The 17393-nt window shown below is 42.3% G+C and overlaps 1 protein-coding gene across 1 annotated transcript in view; it reads right to left on the reverse strand.

Annotated features, from left to right (window-relative positions):
* EVA1C (eva-1 homolog C) overlaps positions 1 to 17393 on the reverse strand; it is a 129611-nt gene that overhangs the window by 2809 nt on the left and 109409 nt on the right. Inside the window, exons 6-7 of the mRNA XM_007941284.2 lie at positions 11919 to 11999; positions 10022 to 10111 (exon numbers count right to left, since the gene is read on the reverse strand). Coding sequence (XP_007939475.2) covers positions 10022 to 10111; positions 11919 to 11999 — 171 coding nt within the window. The remainder of the gene's footprint in view (positions 1 to 10021; positions 10112 to 11918; positions 12000 to 17393) is intronic.

Below are 17393 nucleotides of genomic sequence, written 5' to 3' on the forward strand. Positions count from 1 at the left end.
GCCACTCCTCGGAAGGAAGGTTGGGCATTCCTACTTCCGTAGTGATACTGCCTCGGAAACCCAAGGAGGGGTCGCTATGAGTCAGGGCCGACTCGATGGCAAACAACAACAACAACATCCTTTGTAAGGAGTCTGTAGGTGGCACAAGCAGTTATGTGCTGTGCTGGTAACTGAAAGGTTGGAGGTTCTAATCCACCCAGAGGCATCTCGTAAGAAAGACCTAGGGATCTACTTCTGAGAAATCAGCCATTTACTCTAACACACACGGGGTCACCATGAGTTGGAGTCAGTTTATCCTTTTTGAGAGAAGATAGGGCTATTTTCATTTCTGGAAAAATAGGATGGGCATTTGGAGACACCATAACTTGGGAAAGGAGCTCTGTGGCATGATGATTAAAGAGCTCAGCTGCTAACTTAAAAGTCAGTGGTTTGAACCCACCAGGGGCTTCCTGGGAGAAAAGACCTGCTCCCATAAATATTAGCTTCAGAAACCCTATGGGGCAGTTCTACTCTGTCCTTCAGGGTCATCATGAGTTGGAATCAGCTTGATGGTACACACAACAACAGTAGTTGGGACGAAGTAATTAAACAACAATATACAATGTGATACTAAGACCTGAAGGTCTGATCTAAGGGACAAAACTTATCTCCTTCCCTCTCTCTTGCTGCAGAGAGACTGAAACATGGTTGAGAGTGGACTCTTCTCTTCTGACTTCACTCTCACCTTCCTTTCTGTTGAATCATTCTTCTCTCCCTTCCTTGCTGCCCCCACTCTACACTCCTATCTCTTAGCCACTATTCTCCCCAATCCCCCAGATCATCATGGCTCTCCCTAATGGGGTTTCAATGCAGCTAAAATCCCTACTTCTTAGAAAACATAAGTCTAAGCTCTCCTTTCATTGGCCATGTAGCCAGCATTTCTTACAACACCTACAAAGAAAATCTGGATGAAGAACAGAATTCCATGTGTTTAACCTTTTCCAGACTCCTACTATTCAGTGCATGGTCAATTCCAGGCAGGCAGAATTTAATCCTGTTTGAGATTTTGAGGAACAATTACTTTCCACAGCCCCCTGCTCTCCTCTCCCTGGGGCCATCATTCTCCAGGGTGATGTAGGGGCCTTGGGCATAAGATCTGGCTCTGTCATTGACAAGCAGGAAATATGGACAAATTATCATACCTCTTTTTGTCCTTCTTGAAGGACTCTAGGTGAATATAATTAAATTAATCATGATCTTTAAAAGGTCTCTTGGTGGCACAAATGGTTTACAATCAACTACTAACCTAGAGGTTAGTAGTTTGAATTTATCCAATGATACCATGGAACAAAAGGTCTGGTGATCTTCTTTTGTAAAGATAACAGCCAAGAAAACCCTGTGGAGCAGTTCTCTCTGTAACCCATGGAGTCACCATGAGGTGGAATCCATTTGATGGCAACTAACAACAATAATCATAATCCTTAGGATATGAGATACCCCCTACATCTGTCTACACATGGACCTCTTTTGTGTTTAATTAGTTACTTTTAATAATGTAATAAGCACCTGTGACCACACATCCTTACATGAAATTTAAGGCCTTGATAATAACCTATGTCTAATCTAGGCCAGGCACCCAGATGTGGGAGGCAGGGGAGAAGCTGGGGCTGAGACAGAGCTGCAGGAACCCAAGTAAGGGCAAGCAGACAGGTCACACACCCAGATGTGGGAGGTGGGGGAAGGAGCCAGGTCTGAGAAAGAGCCAAGGGATCTAGGTAAGGGGAGGGAGACAGGCCACACAGCCAAAAGGCAGGAAGGGATGGGGGGAAAGCCAGGGATGATAGAGCCACAGGATCCAGGTAAGGGGAGGGAAGAGAGGTTTTGAACAGCTAAGGAAGACAAATTTGTCAGTTTGTTGTACTGTGGTGGCATGTTGCTGTGAGGCTTGAGGCTGTGCCGTAGGTGGTGGCTTAAATGCCAGCAGGGTTGCACATGTTGCACAGGTTTCAATGCAGTTTACAGACTGGGACAGATGAGGAAGAAGGAAGAGGCCATTCACTTCTCAGAAAGTTGGCTGAGGAAAACCTTATAAATAGCAGAGAAACTGTGTGATACATAACTGGGCAACTTTATGAATAGCACTGAAACATTGTCCGATACAGTGCAGAAAGACCAGCCCCTTAGGTTGGAAGGCATTCAAAATATGACTGGGAAAGAGCTGCATCATCAGAATAGAACCAACATTAATGATATGGATAAAGTAAAGGTTTCAGGACCTCCATTTGCTGATATGGCATGACTCAAATTGAGGAGAAACAGTTGCAAACATCCATGAATAATTAGAACATCAAATGTATAAAGTATGAAACTAGGAAAATTGCAAGTTGTCAAAAATGAAATGAAATGCATAAAGATTGATATCCTATGCATCAGTGAGCTGAAATGGACCAGTTTTGGCTGTTTTGAATCAGACAATTATATGATACATTATGCCAGGAATGACAAATTGTAGAGGAATGGCATGACATTCATCATCAAAAAGGATGTTTCAAGATCTGTTCTGAAGTACAAAGCTGTCAGTGATAGGATAACATCCATATGCCTACAAGGAAGACCCGTTAATACTACTATTATTCAAATTTATGCACCAACCACCAAAGCCAAAGATGAAGAAATTGAAGATTTTTATCAGCTTCTGCAGTCTGAAATTGACCGAACGTGCAGTCAAGATGTGTTAATTGACTGGTGACTTGAATGCAAAAGTTGGAAACAAAGAAGAATCACCGGTAGTTGGAAAATTTGGCCTTGGTGACAGAAATAACACTGGAGGCTGCATGTTAGGATTTTGCAAGACAAATGACTTATTCATTGCAAATACCTTTTTTCAACAACACAAATGGTGGCTATACACGTGGACTTTACTGGATGGAATACACAGGAATCAGATTGACTACATCTGTGACAAGAGGAAATGGAAAAGCTCAATATCTTCAGCCAAAACAAGGCCAAGAGCTAATCGTGGAACAGACCATCAACTGTTCAGATGCAAGTTCAACTTGAAGTTGAAAACAATTAAAACAAGTCCATAAGAGCCACGATATGACCTTGAATATATTCCTCCTGAATTTGGAGACCATCTAAAGAACAGATTTGACACATTGAACACCAATGACCAAAAACCAGAGGAATTAAAGGATGACATCAAGAACATCATCTATGAAGAAAGCAAGAGGTCATCAACAAGACAAGAAAGGAAGAAAAAACAAAATGGATGTCAGAAGAGACTCTGAAAATTGCCCTTGAGCGGAGAGTAGCTAAAGCCAAAGGAAGAAATGACATGATAAAAGAGCTGAACAGAAGATTTCAAAGAGCAGCTTGAGCAGACAAAGCCAATTACTATAATGAAATGTGAAAAGACTTGGAGTTAGAAAATAAAAGGGAAGAACATGCTCAGTATTTCTCAAGCTGAAAGAACTGAGGAAAGAATTTAAGCCTTGAGTTGCAATATTGAAAGATTCTATGGGCAAAATATTGAATGATGCTGGAAGCATCAGAAGAAGATGGAAGGAATACACACAGAGTCATTGTATCAAAAAGACCTGGTTGATCTTCATCCATTTCAGGAGGTGGCATATGATCAAGAACCAATGGTATTGAAGGAAGAAGTTGAAGCTGCACTGAAGGAATTGGCAAAGACCAAGGCACCAGGAATTGATGGAATGCCCATTAAGATGTTTCAACAAACAGATGCCACACTGGAGGCACTTACTCATCTATGCCAAGAAATTTGGAAGACAGCTACCTGGCCAACTGACCGGAAAAATCCATATTTGTACCCATTCCAAAGAAAGGTAATTCTACAGAATGTGGAAATTATCAAACAATACCATTAATATCCCATGCAAGTAAAATCTTACTGTAGATAAATCAAAAAGGGTTGCAGCAGTAGATTGACAGGGAACTTCCAAAAATGCAAGCTGGATTCAGAAAAGGATGTGGAACAAGGGATATCACTGCTGATGTCAGATGGATCTTGGCTGAAAGCAAAGAATACTAGAATGTTCTCAAAAAGATGTTTACTTGTGTTTTATTAACTATACAAAAGCATTTGTGTGGATCATAGCAAATTATGGATAATATTGAGAAGAATGGGAATTCCAGACACTTAATTGTGCTCATGAGGAACCTGTACATAGACAAAGAGGCTGTCACTTGAACAGAACAAGGGGATACTGCATGGTTTAAAATCAGGAAGGGTGTGTGTCATGGTTGTATCTTTTCACCATAATAATTCAATCTGTATGCTAAGCAAATAATTCAAGAAGCTGGACTATATGAAGAAGAATTGGAGGAAGATTCATGAATAACCTGCGATATTCAGACCTTGCTTGCTGAAAGTGAAGATGACTTGAAGCACTTAGTGATGAAGATCAAAGATTACAATCTGCAGTACAGATTATACCTCAGCATAAAGAAAATGAAAATCCTTGCAACTGGACCAATAAGCAGCATCACAATAAATGGAGAAAAGATTGAAGTTGTCAAGAATTTCATATTACTAGGATCCACAGTCAACAGCAATGGAAGCAGCAGTCAAGCACTCAGACATCATATAGCACTGGACAAATCTGCAAAAGACGTCTTTGAAGTGCTGAAGAGCAAAGATGTCTCTTTGAAGACTTAAGTGCTCCTAACCAAAGCCATGGTGTTTTCAATCACTTCATATGCAAGTGAGAGCTGGATAATGAATAACAAAGACCGTAGAAAAGTTGATGCTTCTGAACTGTGGTGTTGGCAAAGAATTCTGAAAGTACTGTGGACTGCCAGAGTAACGAACAAATCTGTCCTGGAAGAAGTGCAGCTGAAATGCTCCTTGGAAGCAAGAATGGCCAGACGTTGTCTCACCGACGTTGGTCATGTTGTCAGAAAGGACCATTCCCTGGAGAAGGATATCATGCTCTTCTCCACCCTTCTTGCCTGCTAACTAGTCTCCTGCCTCCTCTCTTGTCCCTTTCAATTCATCCTCCCCACTGTGGCTATTGTTATCTTTTTATGTCACTTTCTGCATCTAGACTATGAGATTCATAATAGGGATAAAGCTTTTCCCTTTTGTCATATTATTAAGCTCAGAATGTTGTTGTTAGATGCCACTGAGTCAATTCCACCTCATGGTGACCCCATGTGTACACAGTAGAACTGTTCCAAATGGTTTTTAAGGCTGTGACCTTTTGGAAGCAGATCACCTGGTCTGTCTTTCAAGGTGCCCCTGGGTGGGTTTGAACCCCCAACCTTTCAGCCAGTAGTTGAGAGCTGAACCATCCGCACCACCCAGAAGACTCTTTATTGTGATCTTTTTAGAAACACACAGTGCATCATATCACTGCCCAGCTTAAAATCCATAAATAATTCCCTTCCTCTAATAAGGTAATAGTCAAATCCTGACCATTACCTATGAAGCTGACTATGACCCAGCCCCTGCTGCTCTTTCCAACTTCATCTCCAGTCTTTCCTTTACTCTCTACTCTCCAGTCACACTGGCTTCCTTCCAGGTCTTCAGAGGTGCCAGATGGCTTGGTGCTTTTGTAGTTGCTGTTCTTTCTGCCTGGAATGCTCTTTATCCCCTCTTCACTCTTCATCTAACTCTCAGTGTCTTACCCCCTCCCCAGTCTAGACCAGGTCCCACTGCTATTTAGTTTCATAGGATCTTGAATGTCTACTTCACAGCATGATTTATAATTGTTATTAAATTTCTGAGTATAATCACCCTTTTTCCTCCTCATAGAATGCTAACTCCATGAGGGCAAGGGCATAGTTTGTTTTGTTCTTTCTGCATCTCCAGTGCCCTATGCAGTCTCTCTCGGGCACAGAAGGCAATACACCATTACACAGATAACTTGCTGAATCCATGCAAGGAGGAGATACTGGATCGAAGGCAGTGGGCTTAGTCCCCTTTCTTCCTCTGTCTCCTCTCCATTCCTGGGAGGTGAGAGTCTGGATTCCATTGCCAGGAGAGCTTCTCACTTGTTGAGTAGACTCCAGGTGCCTCCTGGCTCAGTTAAGTCTTGGGCCAAGTGATCACTGCCCAGGCTATGTCTGCATCAACTCTGCTGTGATCCAGAGATCAAACATGGAGAACATGTGCAACCCTTGGCAAGCCCATTATTGGAACAAGACCTCGTCCTCATCTGGACTAGAGTGAAGTCACAGAATCACAAGAGGTAGTCAGATGGAACCTTAGAGATCAGCTGGCCCAATTCCTCCTGCTGTAGGCAAGTCCCTACTTGTGGGAACTTTAAGCTCAGGCTGGGGCTCTCTGCATGGCACCAGGCCTTACATTAAGGGTACTTCATCTGTTTTCTAGAATCAATTTGACCACTTTAGGTTTTCGTGATCCCTTTTCCCATACAGTCTAAAAAAACCAAAGGTGTTATTTTCCTCGTGGTTAAACAGAATCTCTACTTTTTGTTGTTGTTGTTATGTGCCATCGAGTCGGACCCAACCCATAGCGACCCCTCCTTGGGTTTCCAAGGCAGTATCACTACGGAAGTAGATTGCCCCATCTTCCTTCCACGGAGTGGCTAGTGGGTTTGAACCGCCAGCCTTCTGGTTAGCAGTCAAGTGCCTTAGGCACTAAGCTACCAGAGCTTCCCCCCCCCCTTTTTTTTTAATGTTTGTTATTTTGATAAATTTAGCCTTTATTCATCACAGGCTAGAGTGAAAGACTTGCATGTGATCAGTATTTTTCAGGTATGCCTTAGGGAGCTTCAGAATGGTGGTCAGTAGACTTTAAGACCTATTCCAACACCCTAGACCCCAGGTCTGTGGCCAACACAAGATCTAGCTTAAACTTATTCATGTTCAAATGAGACACCGAGAGAACCAGCCAAGGCTTCTACTTCCTGGGCACTGCTCCTGCTGGGAGGATCCAGGAAGCAGCACGGGCCAGAGGGCGCTGGAGGTGAAAGCATAAATCTAACAGCACTTAGGGATGTGATAATAATTTTCTTAAGAAGGATAATAATTTAAACTTTTTGGTCACCGAACTGAAGATCAGAGACTGTGGGAACTCAGGGAATTCAAACCTATGTGACAAGGTGGCACTGATTTTCAATTGTCTTAGTGACATGGGATCATGTAACTCTGGCTTGGAATGTATTTTTATACTTCTGTTTCAATATGTGTTTGTCAGAGTTCTTTTCATCTAAAAGTTTTGTCTTCTGCATGATGCATACCCAGTTGAGGAGAAGCTGCAAACCTGTCCTCTTCTACTCTGCCTATGCTACCTATGGAGTCCAGTTACTCCATACACCCCACATCAGAGTCTGCCAGAAGCTGTAAACACACACTTGTCACAGTTCCAAGGCACAGAGGCAGGGACAAGAAATCAGGCTTCAGGAGACCAGCCTGCAGGCATATATGAGGTAAATATACAAAGCCAGATGTCAATAAAACACAAAATAGAATTTACTGTTGTAAGTTTCCATTGAGTTAGTTAGCTCTGACCATGGCCATCTTATGTATAACAGAATACAACACTACCTGCTCCTGTGGCATCTTCATGATCATGGGTATGCCTGAGTCCATCGTTGTGGCACTGTGGACTGCTAATTCATCTCATTGAGGGTTTAATTCATTTTTGCTGACCCCCAAACATTATGTCCTTTTTTAGCCCTTGGTCTTTTCTAATGATGTGTCCAAAGTGAGCCAAAGTCTTGCCATCCTCACTTCTAAGGAGCGTTCTGATTGTATTTCTTCTAAAACTGGTTTGTTTGTTCTTCTGGATGTCCACTGTATATTCAGTCATGTTTGCCAATACCACAGTTCAAATGCATCAATTCTTCTGTCTTCCTTTTTCACTGTCTAGCTTTTGCATGCATATGAGGCAACTGAAAAGACCATGACTTACGTCAGACATATCTTAGTCATCAAAGTGACATCTTTGTTTTTTAGAAATTTAAAGACATCTTTAGGAGATGTCAAGTTCTGAGATAAGACTGTATAAATAAGACACTTAGGGATTCAATGTGCCAGGAGACAGTGGCCCATACCAGCTCATAAACTGCCCTCCTAAGAACCTCCAAACACTCATATATACTTACACAAATATGCATATACTTAATACTTATACATACTTAACACATACGCACACTTAAGACATGCACACACTTGACACATACAAACTTAACATACATGCATACTCAACACACGCACACAATACACACACTTAACACATGCAGATACAACACACACACTTAACATGCACACACTTGACACACACATACTTAACACATGCACAACTTAACACATACACACATATAACACACACACATGCATGCATATATGCATACTCATATGCACACATGTCCCTTTCTTCTCATTTCTCTAATTTCAAAAGTTTTCTATCAGCTTTTCAGACCTATGATCTAGATTTCATGATATATTTAAGGAGTAGGGCTGGTGGCTAAAATAAGGGTAAATATAAATACCTCTAAGAAGGCATCTCATTATTAGGAAAAAATCTCATAGATCATTTAAATGACCATAAGAGAAAAACTGTCATCACACACTGTTGGACAGTCTTGTGTCCATTAAGCTAACCTCTGTGTTTCAACACTCCAGGACAATTCTGGGTTCTTGTCTATCTGTTCCCACGTATACTTGGCTGCTTTAATGTATCAGAGCTACTTTTGGCCTGACTTGGGGAAATTTCCTTTTGGATTCAATTCAATTTTCTTAACTTTGACAATTTTCAGGGTGAGACTAAAGAGAAGGAGATGGAAACAAGAGGATGACTGAGAAAGAGAAGATCCAGTGAGGGAAGCCAGACCCACACTTCTAACAACAGGAGGAGTATGGACAAAGAGAGATGATGGAATGGTAGAATACCCCAAGACTGACTGACCTCTCTATCTCCTGCATTGAGGTAGCTCCTTACACATTTATTCTCCTTTGAGGAGTAAGCCTCAAATAGTACTTTTGTTTTATACTGTAGTAATGTGCATCTTACAAAAGGTCTCAGAGGTTTTCATCTCCCTGAACAGTCAGGTATTGCCGAAACTTGCAGATGTAACCCGCCAAAAGACAAGTCGAGAGGGTGGTGAAGAAGATTGTGTGTGCCATCCTGTCCCTGAAGAGGATTTACAGCAGGGCTAGTTCTGACTGCGAGCCTGGTGTCTCTGCTAATTAAGAAGGGCTCAGTCTGATTGATCCTTGTGGGGGAGATTAATAAGGGAAACCTTGGCAACCAGGACAAGTAACACTGATGACTCAGAAAATGACGGCCTTCACAGGGCATGACTTGTTTTGTTGACTAAGCCTTCTCCTGGCTTATTTTTCTTCCAGTCAGGAGTGGAATTGAATAAACCTATGCCCTTCCCAAATTTCAGAGCTGATTAACACATTCCTTGGAATCCCATTTTTCAAAGTGGAATATTCCTATGAAGTTTAACTCCTAAATGTTGTTAGCTATTGTCAATTTGACTCCAACTCACAGTAACCCCATGCACAGTGGAACGAAACACTGCCTGGTCCTATACCATTCCTATGATCAGTTGCAGATTGGACTTTTGGGATCCATAGGATTTTCATTGGATGATATGTTAGAAGTAGATTTCCAGGCCTTTCTTCTTAGTCTGCCTTAGTCTGGAAGCTCTGGTGAAACCTGTCCAGCATCATAGCAACAGCCATGCCTCCACTGATGGATGGGCAGTAGCTGTGCATGAGGCGCATGGCCAGGAATCGAACCTCAGCTTCCCACATGGAAAGCAAGAATTCTACCACTGAACAACCAGTGCCTCTCAACTCCTAAATAGTATGACTTTATCTGCTTACTACCTCTTTATGTGTTTCTCTCATTGGTAGCCTGGTTGGAGCTGTACCTAAATTCAGAGCTCTGTGGTTCTTAAACTTCAGTTGCCATGTCAAATTTAAAGTCATTTATCTTTATTATCTGAGCTTGCATGTTGTCATTAAATAGTGCATTGATTAATTAGACTTTAGTAAACTCATTAGCATTCTAGAAAACCTTGATTCATCGACCTACCTCTAATGTAAGCAAATGCCGCCAGAGAGTTGCTAACAATAACTCCATCTTTTCTCAGAATCCTTGATTCGCTTGGGTCAAAGTTGATACCTAAAACATGAAAGTGCAAGACAATCACAGTTGTTCACAGTATATGTGCCCTAAGATACCCCTGCTCCTCTAAGACTGTCATAATAAACAGAAAGCCACAGACATCAAACAAGTGGGCCTTGGACCAAATTATGGAAAACTAAGCCAGGAAGACTGTTCAATATATAGTTCCTGAGGGTGTTAAGTGATAAAAGAGATTTAACAAAAAACAAACTCACTGCCATCCAGTCGATTCAACCCATAGTAACCCCTCCTTGAGTTTCCGAGGTGCTACCTCTACGGAAATAGATTGCCCAGTCTTCCTTCTAAGGAGTGGCTGTTGGGTTTGAACCACCAGCCTTCTGGTTAGCAGTCAAATACCTTAGGCACTACACCACCAGAGCTCCCAAAAGAGATTTAGATATTCTGAAAAAGGGCTGGTTACAATTTCAGGTGCAGTTGTTAGCTGCCACTCATCCACTTCACTGCAGAATAAATTTATTTTCCCATCCTAAAGGCAATAGCATCCATAGCTTCATCATGCCTCTAAGACAAATAAACCCATTGCCATCAAACAGATTCCAACTCATAGCAACGCTGAATGGGTTTCCGAGGTGGTAAATCTTTACAGAAGTAGATTCCCCAGTCTTGATTCTGCGGAGTGGCCAGTGGGTTTGAACCACCAGCTTTCTGGTTAACAGTCAGATGCCTTAGGCAATGTGCTACCAGAGTTCCTGGGGGGCTTAATAACATCTCTCACTTTAACCATGGAGCTAGTGTCTGCAGTGTTGACCACAAATAAAACAAACATTGAATTTTGAAGAAAGCTTGTACTAATTTACTTTGGAGATGATGGCAAAATAAGCGCAGCTCTGGTTTCAGATGCCTGGAGCATCTGTTTACATGGGTCTTTGTGAGCTCATGATAGGGCAGCCTTAGGGCACTGACAACTCTTGGGAGCATCAGATAGGATAGGACACCTCTGAAGAAGAATGGCACAGAGCTCTTAGGTCCCTACTGCAGTGGGACCAGAATATTATTAGGGGTGGGGGTGGGAGCCCTCTTAGAAAGAGGGGTGGGACAAAGAGATGCAGACCCTGGTGGAAAGTTTGGGCGGTAGACTAGAAGAACATACAAGAACATCGCCAATAGTTTTCTCAAAACTATGGGACTGGGGTGATTTAGATTTCTTTGCACTTTCTGGCATTTTCCATATCAAACATAATTTACTTTTATACTTAGGGGGAAAGACATAATAAATATAATAAAAGGAACACAAAATGAAACTTTTACTACCCAAAGCTCAATACTCTACTGGGTCTCTGCAGTTTCTATCAGGAACCCCATGGGTATGAATTTCATTCTAGATTTGATATATAAAAAAATTAAAATGTTTTCACCCCTTTTAAGGAAAGTCAAGCAAAAAGGTAGGAAGAAGGTGGCCCATGTATGCAGGCATGCAGGTCCAGCCTGGGCCAGCCGACCCAGACTCTTGGTGGGGACATCTTTGCCAGCAAGCTTACTGTATAGTCCACTAATCCCAAATCTACTTCTGAGCACATCTCTCTCTTTAAAAGTGAGTTTTCTTTTAGGAAATGAGAGAGGATAGAAGGAGGTTTCTTTCACTTGTGATTTAAAACAAAACAAAACAAGATCTTGATCACAATTTGCAACCATTCCCTAGGAGTCTCATTATCCAGAAGCACTGGCTCCAACACAGTTCCTATCATTCCCTTGCATTCTAACTAAGGTGTGCCCAACTATGGTCACATTGGGACTGTTTACCTTTACTTAAAGAGAAATGCTGGGAGTAAGCCATAAAAATTACCATATTCACCATCTTTCTTCTTCAAAGAAGGTTCTAGTTCAGCAACAGCTGGATCAATTGCTGTGAGGATGTTCTTGGGAACTGAAAACCAAAAAGAAAATATTTTAAATAGTTTATATGTTTAAAAGAAATATACAGCATATATATAGATAGATAGATATACACACACACATACATACATACATACATACACATAATCCAACAAATGCAATGCACTGCCATCGAGTCAGATCTGACTCAAAGCGACCCCTCCTTGGGTTTCCCAGGCAATATCACTACGGAAGTAGCTTGCCCAATCTTCTTTCTGAGGTGGCTGGTGGGTTTGAACCACCAGCTTTCTGGTTAGCAGTCAAATGCCTTAGGCACTATGCCACCAGAGCTCCCACATATATATTTAAATGCAGTGCAGATGATTTTAAAGATCACTTTTCACAAGTCAGTACATGAATCACTTATCTCTGCCTGTCAGATACACTAAAACATACACACACACACACACACACAAATGATACATGTATGATCATCAAGTGTTCCAGAAAGGTGAAATTTTAGGCCCATTTTGGAGTTTTTAAAAAACATAACAACATGGAGAATTAGCTAAGCAAACTGCGGCATATCCATCCAATGGAACACTATTTAGCAATAAAATGTAACAAACCACTGATACATTCTACCACATAGATGGACCTCAAAAACATTATGCTCAGTGAAAGACGCAAGACACAAAAGTTACTGTTTCATTCCATTTATATGAAATGTCCAGAAAAAAGTAACTCTATAGAGACAGAAAGTATATTATTGGTTACCAGGGGCTGGCAGTGGGAAAACAGTGACTGCAAATGGGCATGGGGGACTTTTTTGGGGTCATGGAAATGTTTTAATATTGGAGGATGGAGACGATTGCACAATTCTATAAGTGTACTAAAAATCATTTAATTGCATTCACTTAAAATGGCTGAATTTTATTTTATTTTATTTATTGTGATTTGGGTGAAGATTTACAGAGCAAATTCACTTTCCATACAGCAGTTCACATATACTTTGTCTCATGTCTTGACCACAGTTTAAAATCAACAGCTCCCCTCCCACTTCCTCCCCATAGTCACCTCTTCCCAGTGACCATCCCTCCATACTCTCCTGCGCCCTGAGCTGTCTCCCTGTGCATAAGCAGCCCTTCTTTCTCCCATGATTGTTCTCTCCAGGGCATGTGTCTACTTGAGGTAAATGTTTAATTCACATGCCTGTACTTTGTTTGGCTGGAAACCACAGGTGTGGGTTCAATTCCAGACCTGAAGGGCAGCTCGGGGCCATAGTCTCAGTGGTTCCACCAGGCTCTATTGGACCAGCAAACCTGGTCCCCACCTTTTTTTTTTTTTTCCTCCAAATGATTTTGAGTTTTGTTCCACATTGCTCTCCCTCTCTATCCAGGATCTCCTACATCCCTTCCAAGTGGATGACAGTGGTAAATGGCTGGATTTTAAAGTATGTAACACCTCAGTAAAACTGTTAACACCAAGCATGAACTTCCCTGAGAGACAGTAAATCAAGATGACTACAACTAACTCAAAACTCACCATACAGCACTCCCCAGCTCCTTCTCTGCTTTGTACCCAGAGCTCTTTGCATCCATAATAGGCCCAAAGAAAATTCTAAAGATCCCATGCTAGATTGATTTTCTAAATATGATTTTAAAAGTAGCATAGTGGCTAAGGTACTTGACTGCTAACCAGAAGGCTCGCGGTTCAACCCACCAGCCACTCCTCGGAAGGAAGATGGGGTAATCTACTTCCATAGTGATACTGCTTTGGAAACCCAAGGAGGGGTCGCTACGAGTCGGGTCCAACTTGATGGCACATAACCAAAACAACAACAGAAAGATGAGAACTGGAACACATCATGATAGGGTCTTTTAGAAAACGTTAAATTCTGCCGAACTGACTCTAAGAATAAAGCATCCTGATCTCAGGATCCCCCAGGCAGAGCAGATGGCAGATGAGAGGACCAGCTAAAAGGAGGGCCAGGTGAGAATTCTGAACAAAATTGCAGTAGGTTGGGAGAAGAGAGGGGAAATCCAGTATTTTTTCTGCAGAAGGATGCTTATTTTTGTTTGTATTCCAGCTTAGTAGATATGTGGGAGACATGGCAACAGAAAATAAAGGGAAGCCAATACAAACTGTGTTAGTTCAACTGCACTTTCAGGACCAACTGATTTCTAAGAAAGAGCTGGAAAGACATTTTCAGCAGCAAGAACTCATTTCCTTTCTTGAAGTGCGTAACAAAATTCCTCTGGGGATGTCCCAGGATCAACAGCCAGAGAACATTCCTGAATTGTTAATTTTCCACATGCAAGAGGCCCTGGCACCTTCATGCCCAACAGTAATGAAGTCACTTTCCAGGGAGGCATGGTGAATCAGCCAGAGGCAGCTGAAGTTCACCAGTGCTCTGAGGAATGCCCCTTGGCTGACCACGAGCACACAGCTGATCCCGGGGCCATGGCAGCACCCCCGGGAGCTTAGCTGTGTGGCCACAAAATGCTTTCTAATTAAATAGCCTCTCCATCATTTCTGGGCCCCAGAGAAGGATGCCCTTGATTTGTTGGCAGTCGTAAGTCCAGAGAGCATCCTCTCTCCCTGCCAAGAGTGGCACTTTTTTCTCATGTTTATCTCTTGACTTATTCTCAAACTACGGCCCAAGAAGGCCCTCGGCTCTCTGTGAATGCAAATGTTCAAGGGTGAAGCAGGATTTTACAGAAGAGGGGCTCAGAAAAGAGGGGCACTCTCGGATGAACGCTGTAGACTAACCAGGCACTCAAGATTATACTTCATGCATATGACTTAAGTCTCATGTCTTAGTTGCCTAGTACTGCTGTTACAGAATTACCACAAGTGAGTGGTTTTAAAGATCAGAATTTTGTTTCTCACATTACTGTAGGTTAAAGTCTAAATCAGGGTCCTGGCCGTGCCAATTCCTTCTTGTTCAGTAGCCCAGGGTCGTTCTTTAGTTCTTTGGCTTATAGCTCATCCACTTGACAACTTTCCTCCCCTCCTCCTCCATAGTGTGTGTGTGTGTGTGTGTGTGTGTCTATGTCTAATCTACACATTTTGTAACTCAGAAGTGATTCGATTTACACTCCACCTAGTGGGGTTTGATCTAATTAATACAATGATGAAAAACCCTATTTCTAAATTCCACCCTGCAATGTGACTGTGTTTCTCAAGTTCAGCCCGTGCTCTTGTCCTCTACAGCACTGACTTTATTTATACCTTCTGTCATCTCCTCAAGCCCCTCTCCTTTCTCCCTACAGTTGATGACCTCATCTCATACACTTTTTATAAGAAAGCAGAGGCCATACGACAGGCACTCCAAAACCTACCTTTGTCCATTCTCATAGTCCTCTTCCTTCTTGTTATAACAAGAGAAACATCTCTCCTATCACAGGTCAATCCTGTCTTCTCACCTTCAACAAGACCTCAGTCCTTTCAATACACCATGTCTCTCCAGTATCTCTATGTTTCTACTTTCCAAATCATTCTCAATCGCACTCTTTTTTTTGTGGGGAGGGGGCTTTAACACACACAAATTTATTTTCTCAAAGTTTAGGAGGCCAGAAATTCAAATTCAGGGTGCTGGCTTGTCTCTCTCTGTTGGCTCTGGAGGAAGGTCCTTATTCCTTGGCTCCTTGGTGATCTTCATATGGCTTGGCATGTGTCTTCCTCCATCTCTGCTCTGCTTGCTTGTTTAATCTCTTATACTTCCAACAAGATTATTTCAAAATATACTCCACACTAATCCTGCTTCATTAACAAAGCAAAGACAACCCCTTCCCAAATGGGATTAGAACTCCAGGCACAGAGGTTAGGATTGACAGCACATATTAGGGAGAGAAAATTCAATCCATAACACCCTGGAAACCCAGTTTTTTCTTCTTCTTCCTTCTCCTTTCTTTCTTCATTTCTTCTTCCAAATGTTATTGACCAGACACTATGCCAGGCCTGACCCTGACCCTGCTGCTCATAGCTTCCCCCACTGGGACCCAAGGTCTGTGTGGCTGTGAAATCCATCACATATTCCAGCTTCAAAATGCTCCCCTTGTCCTCAGCATTTCATCCTCCTTGCTGTTCCATACACCCTTAAACCCTTGCAGAGACTCTCAGAATCCCTCTACACAAGGACCTGAGGGGGAGCTACCCTTAAGCCTACCCATATTAAGGTGGGTTCATGTAGCATCATGGGGAGGTAGTCAAGCCCTTGAACAGTAGTGCTAAGCTGCAGATTCAAATCCTAGCTCCAGCCTTTACTAGACATGTGGCTTTGGGCATATGGCTTAACCTTCTGTGCCTCAGTTCCCCCATCTGTATAATCAGGCTAAGAGCCACCTATTTAGGGTTGTTATGAAGGTTATATTTCATAGGTGAGATTTCTGAGGCTGAGAGTTGTCAAAGCGGCCCAAACTCACCCATTTTTATCACTTCTTTTAGCACTGTTCTAGTATAAATCATCATTATTTGGTACCTTCTTTTCAACTTAAAAAAAATAGTAAGAAAAACTTGTTGGCTTCTAACTAATCTTTTTGGTTCTACTCTTGCTCCAATCCATTCTCCAACCTGCAGATGGAGTGATCACTGAAAGAATCAAATCTGATCTCTCCTTGAAGCGTTCCACTGGCACCCTCTCCTAAGACGCTGCAGGATCTGGCCCTGACCTCTCTCTGGGGCCACCTCACCTCCACCTTGCCAACCCCACACCTCTCTCCTACTCAATATCTCTGTATAGGCTGGCTGCCCCTCCGCCCACTCTCTGCCTGGCTCACACCCGTCCATCCCTCAGAGTGCACAGATGAAAGTTCACCTCAGAGGAAGGTTCTCTTTAGAAGATTTCTCAAACCACTGCCCCCCAAGCTAACTTCAGGCCTCCTCTACTGTTATCCTCTCTGTAGTATCTGCCTTTTTGTGTAATAGCACTTATTGCAATTGGTAACAATAGATTTGCCCAGTTATTTGTTTAATGTCTACCTCTCTCACCTACTATTAGTTCATGAAGACAAAGATCATGTCTTTTTGTTCACTGGTGAATCCTTAGCACCTGTCATAGCCTCTGACACATAGAAGATGCCCTCAGGGTGCTGAATTGGTGAATGAGGGAAGAGAAGCTCAAACCCAGACTTGTGATCCCAGGGCCACTCACCCCCTTAGGATTAACTAAGAAAAGCCATAGCTCTTGTACTTGCTCTCATCTCAGCCTTGAAAGCACACTAGAAAATTCACCTCATTCTCAAGCTAAAGCTGTGCTTCCTCATTCAACAATCAACTGGAGATGTCTGAAAGAACTTAAAGCAATCAGTATTGCCTTCTAGGGGAACCTTAGCTGTAATGGACTCAATGCTACTCAGAGCTGTGTAGGCAGTTACAAGAATAAAGACTGAAAGAGCCAAAAAAACAAACTAAAGCTCTCATCCTTCCTGTAATTTCAGTATGG

Source organism: Orycteropus afer, unplaced genomic scaffold, assembly GCF_000298275.1.
Source record: "Orycteropus afer afer isolate SDZICR_OR568_19922 unplaced genomic scaffold, OryAfe1.0 scaffold00078, whole genome shotgun sequence".
In the NCBI taxonomy this organism is placed as follows: domain Eukaryota; kingdom Metazoa; phylum Chordata; class Mammalia; order Tubulidentata; family Orycteropodidae; genus Orycteropus; species Orycteropus afer.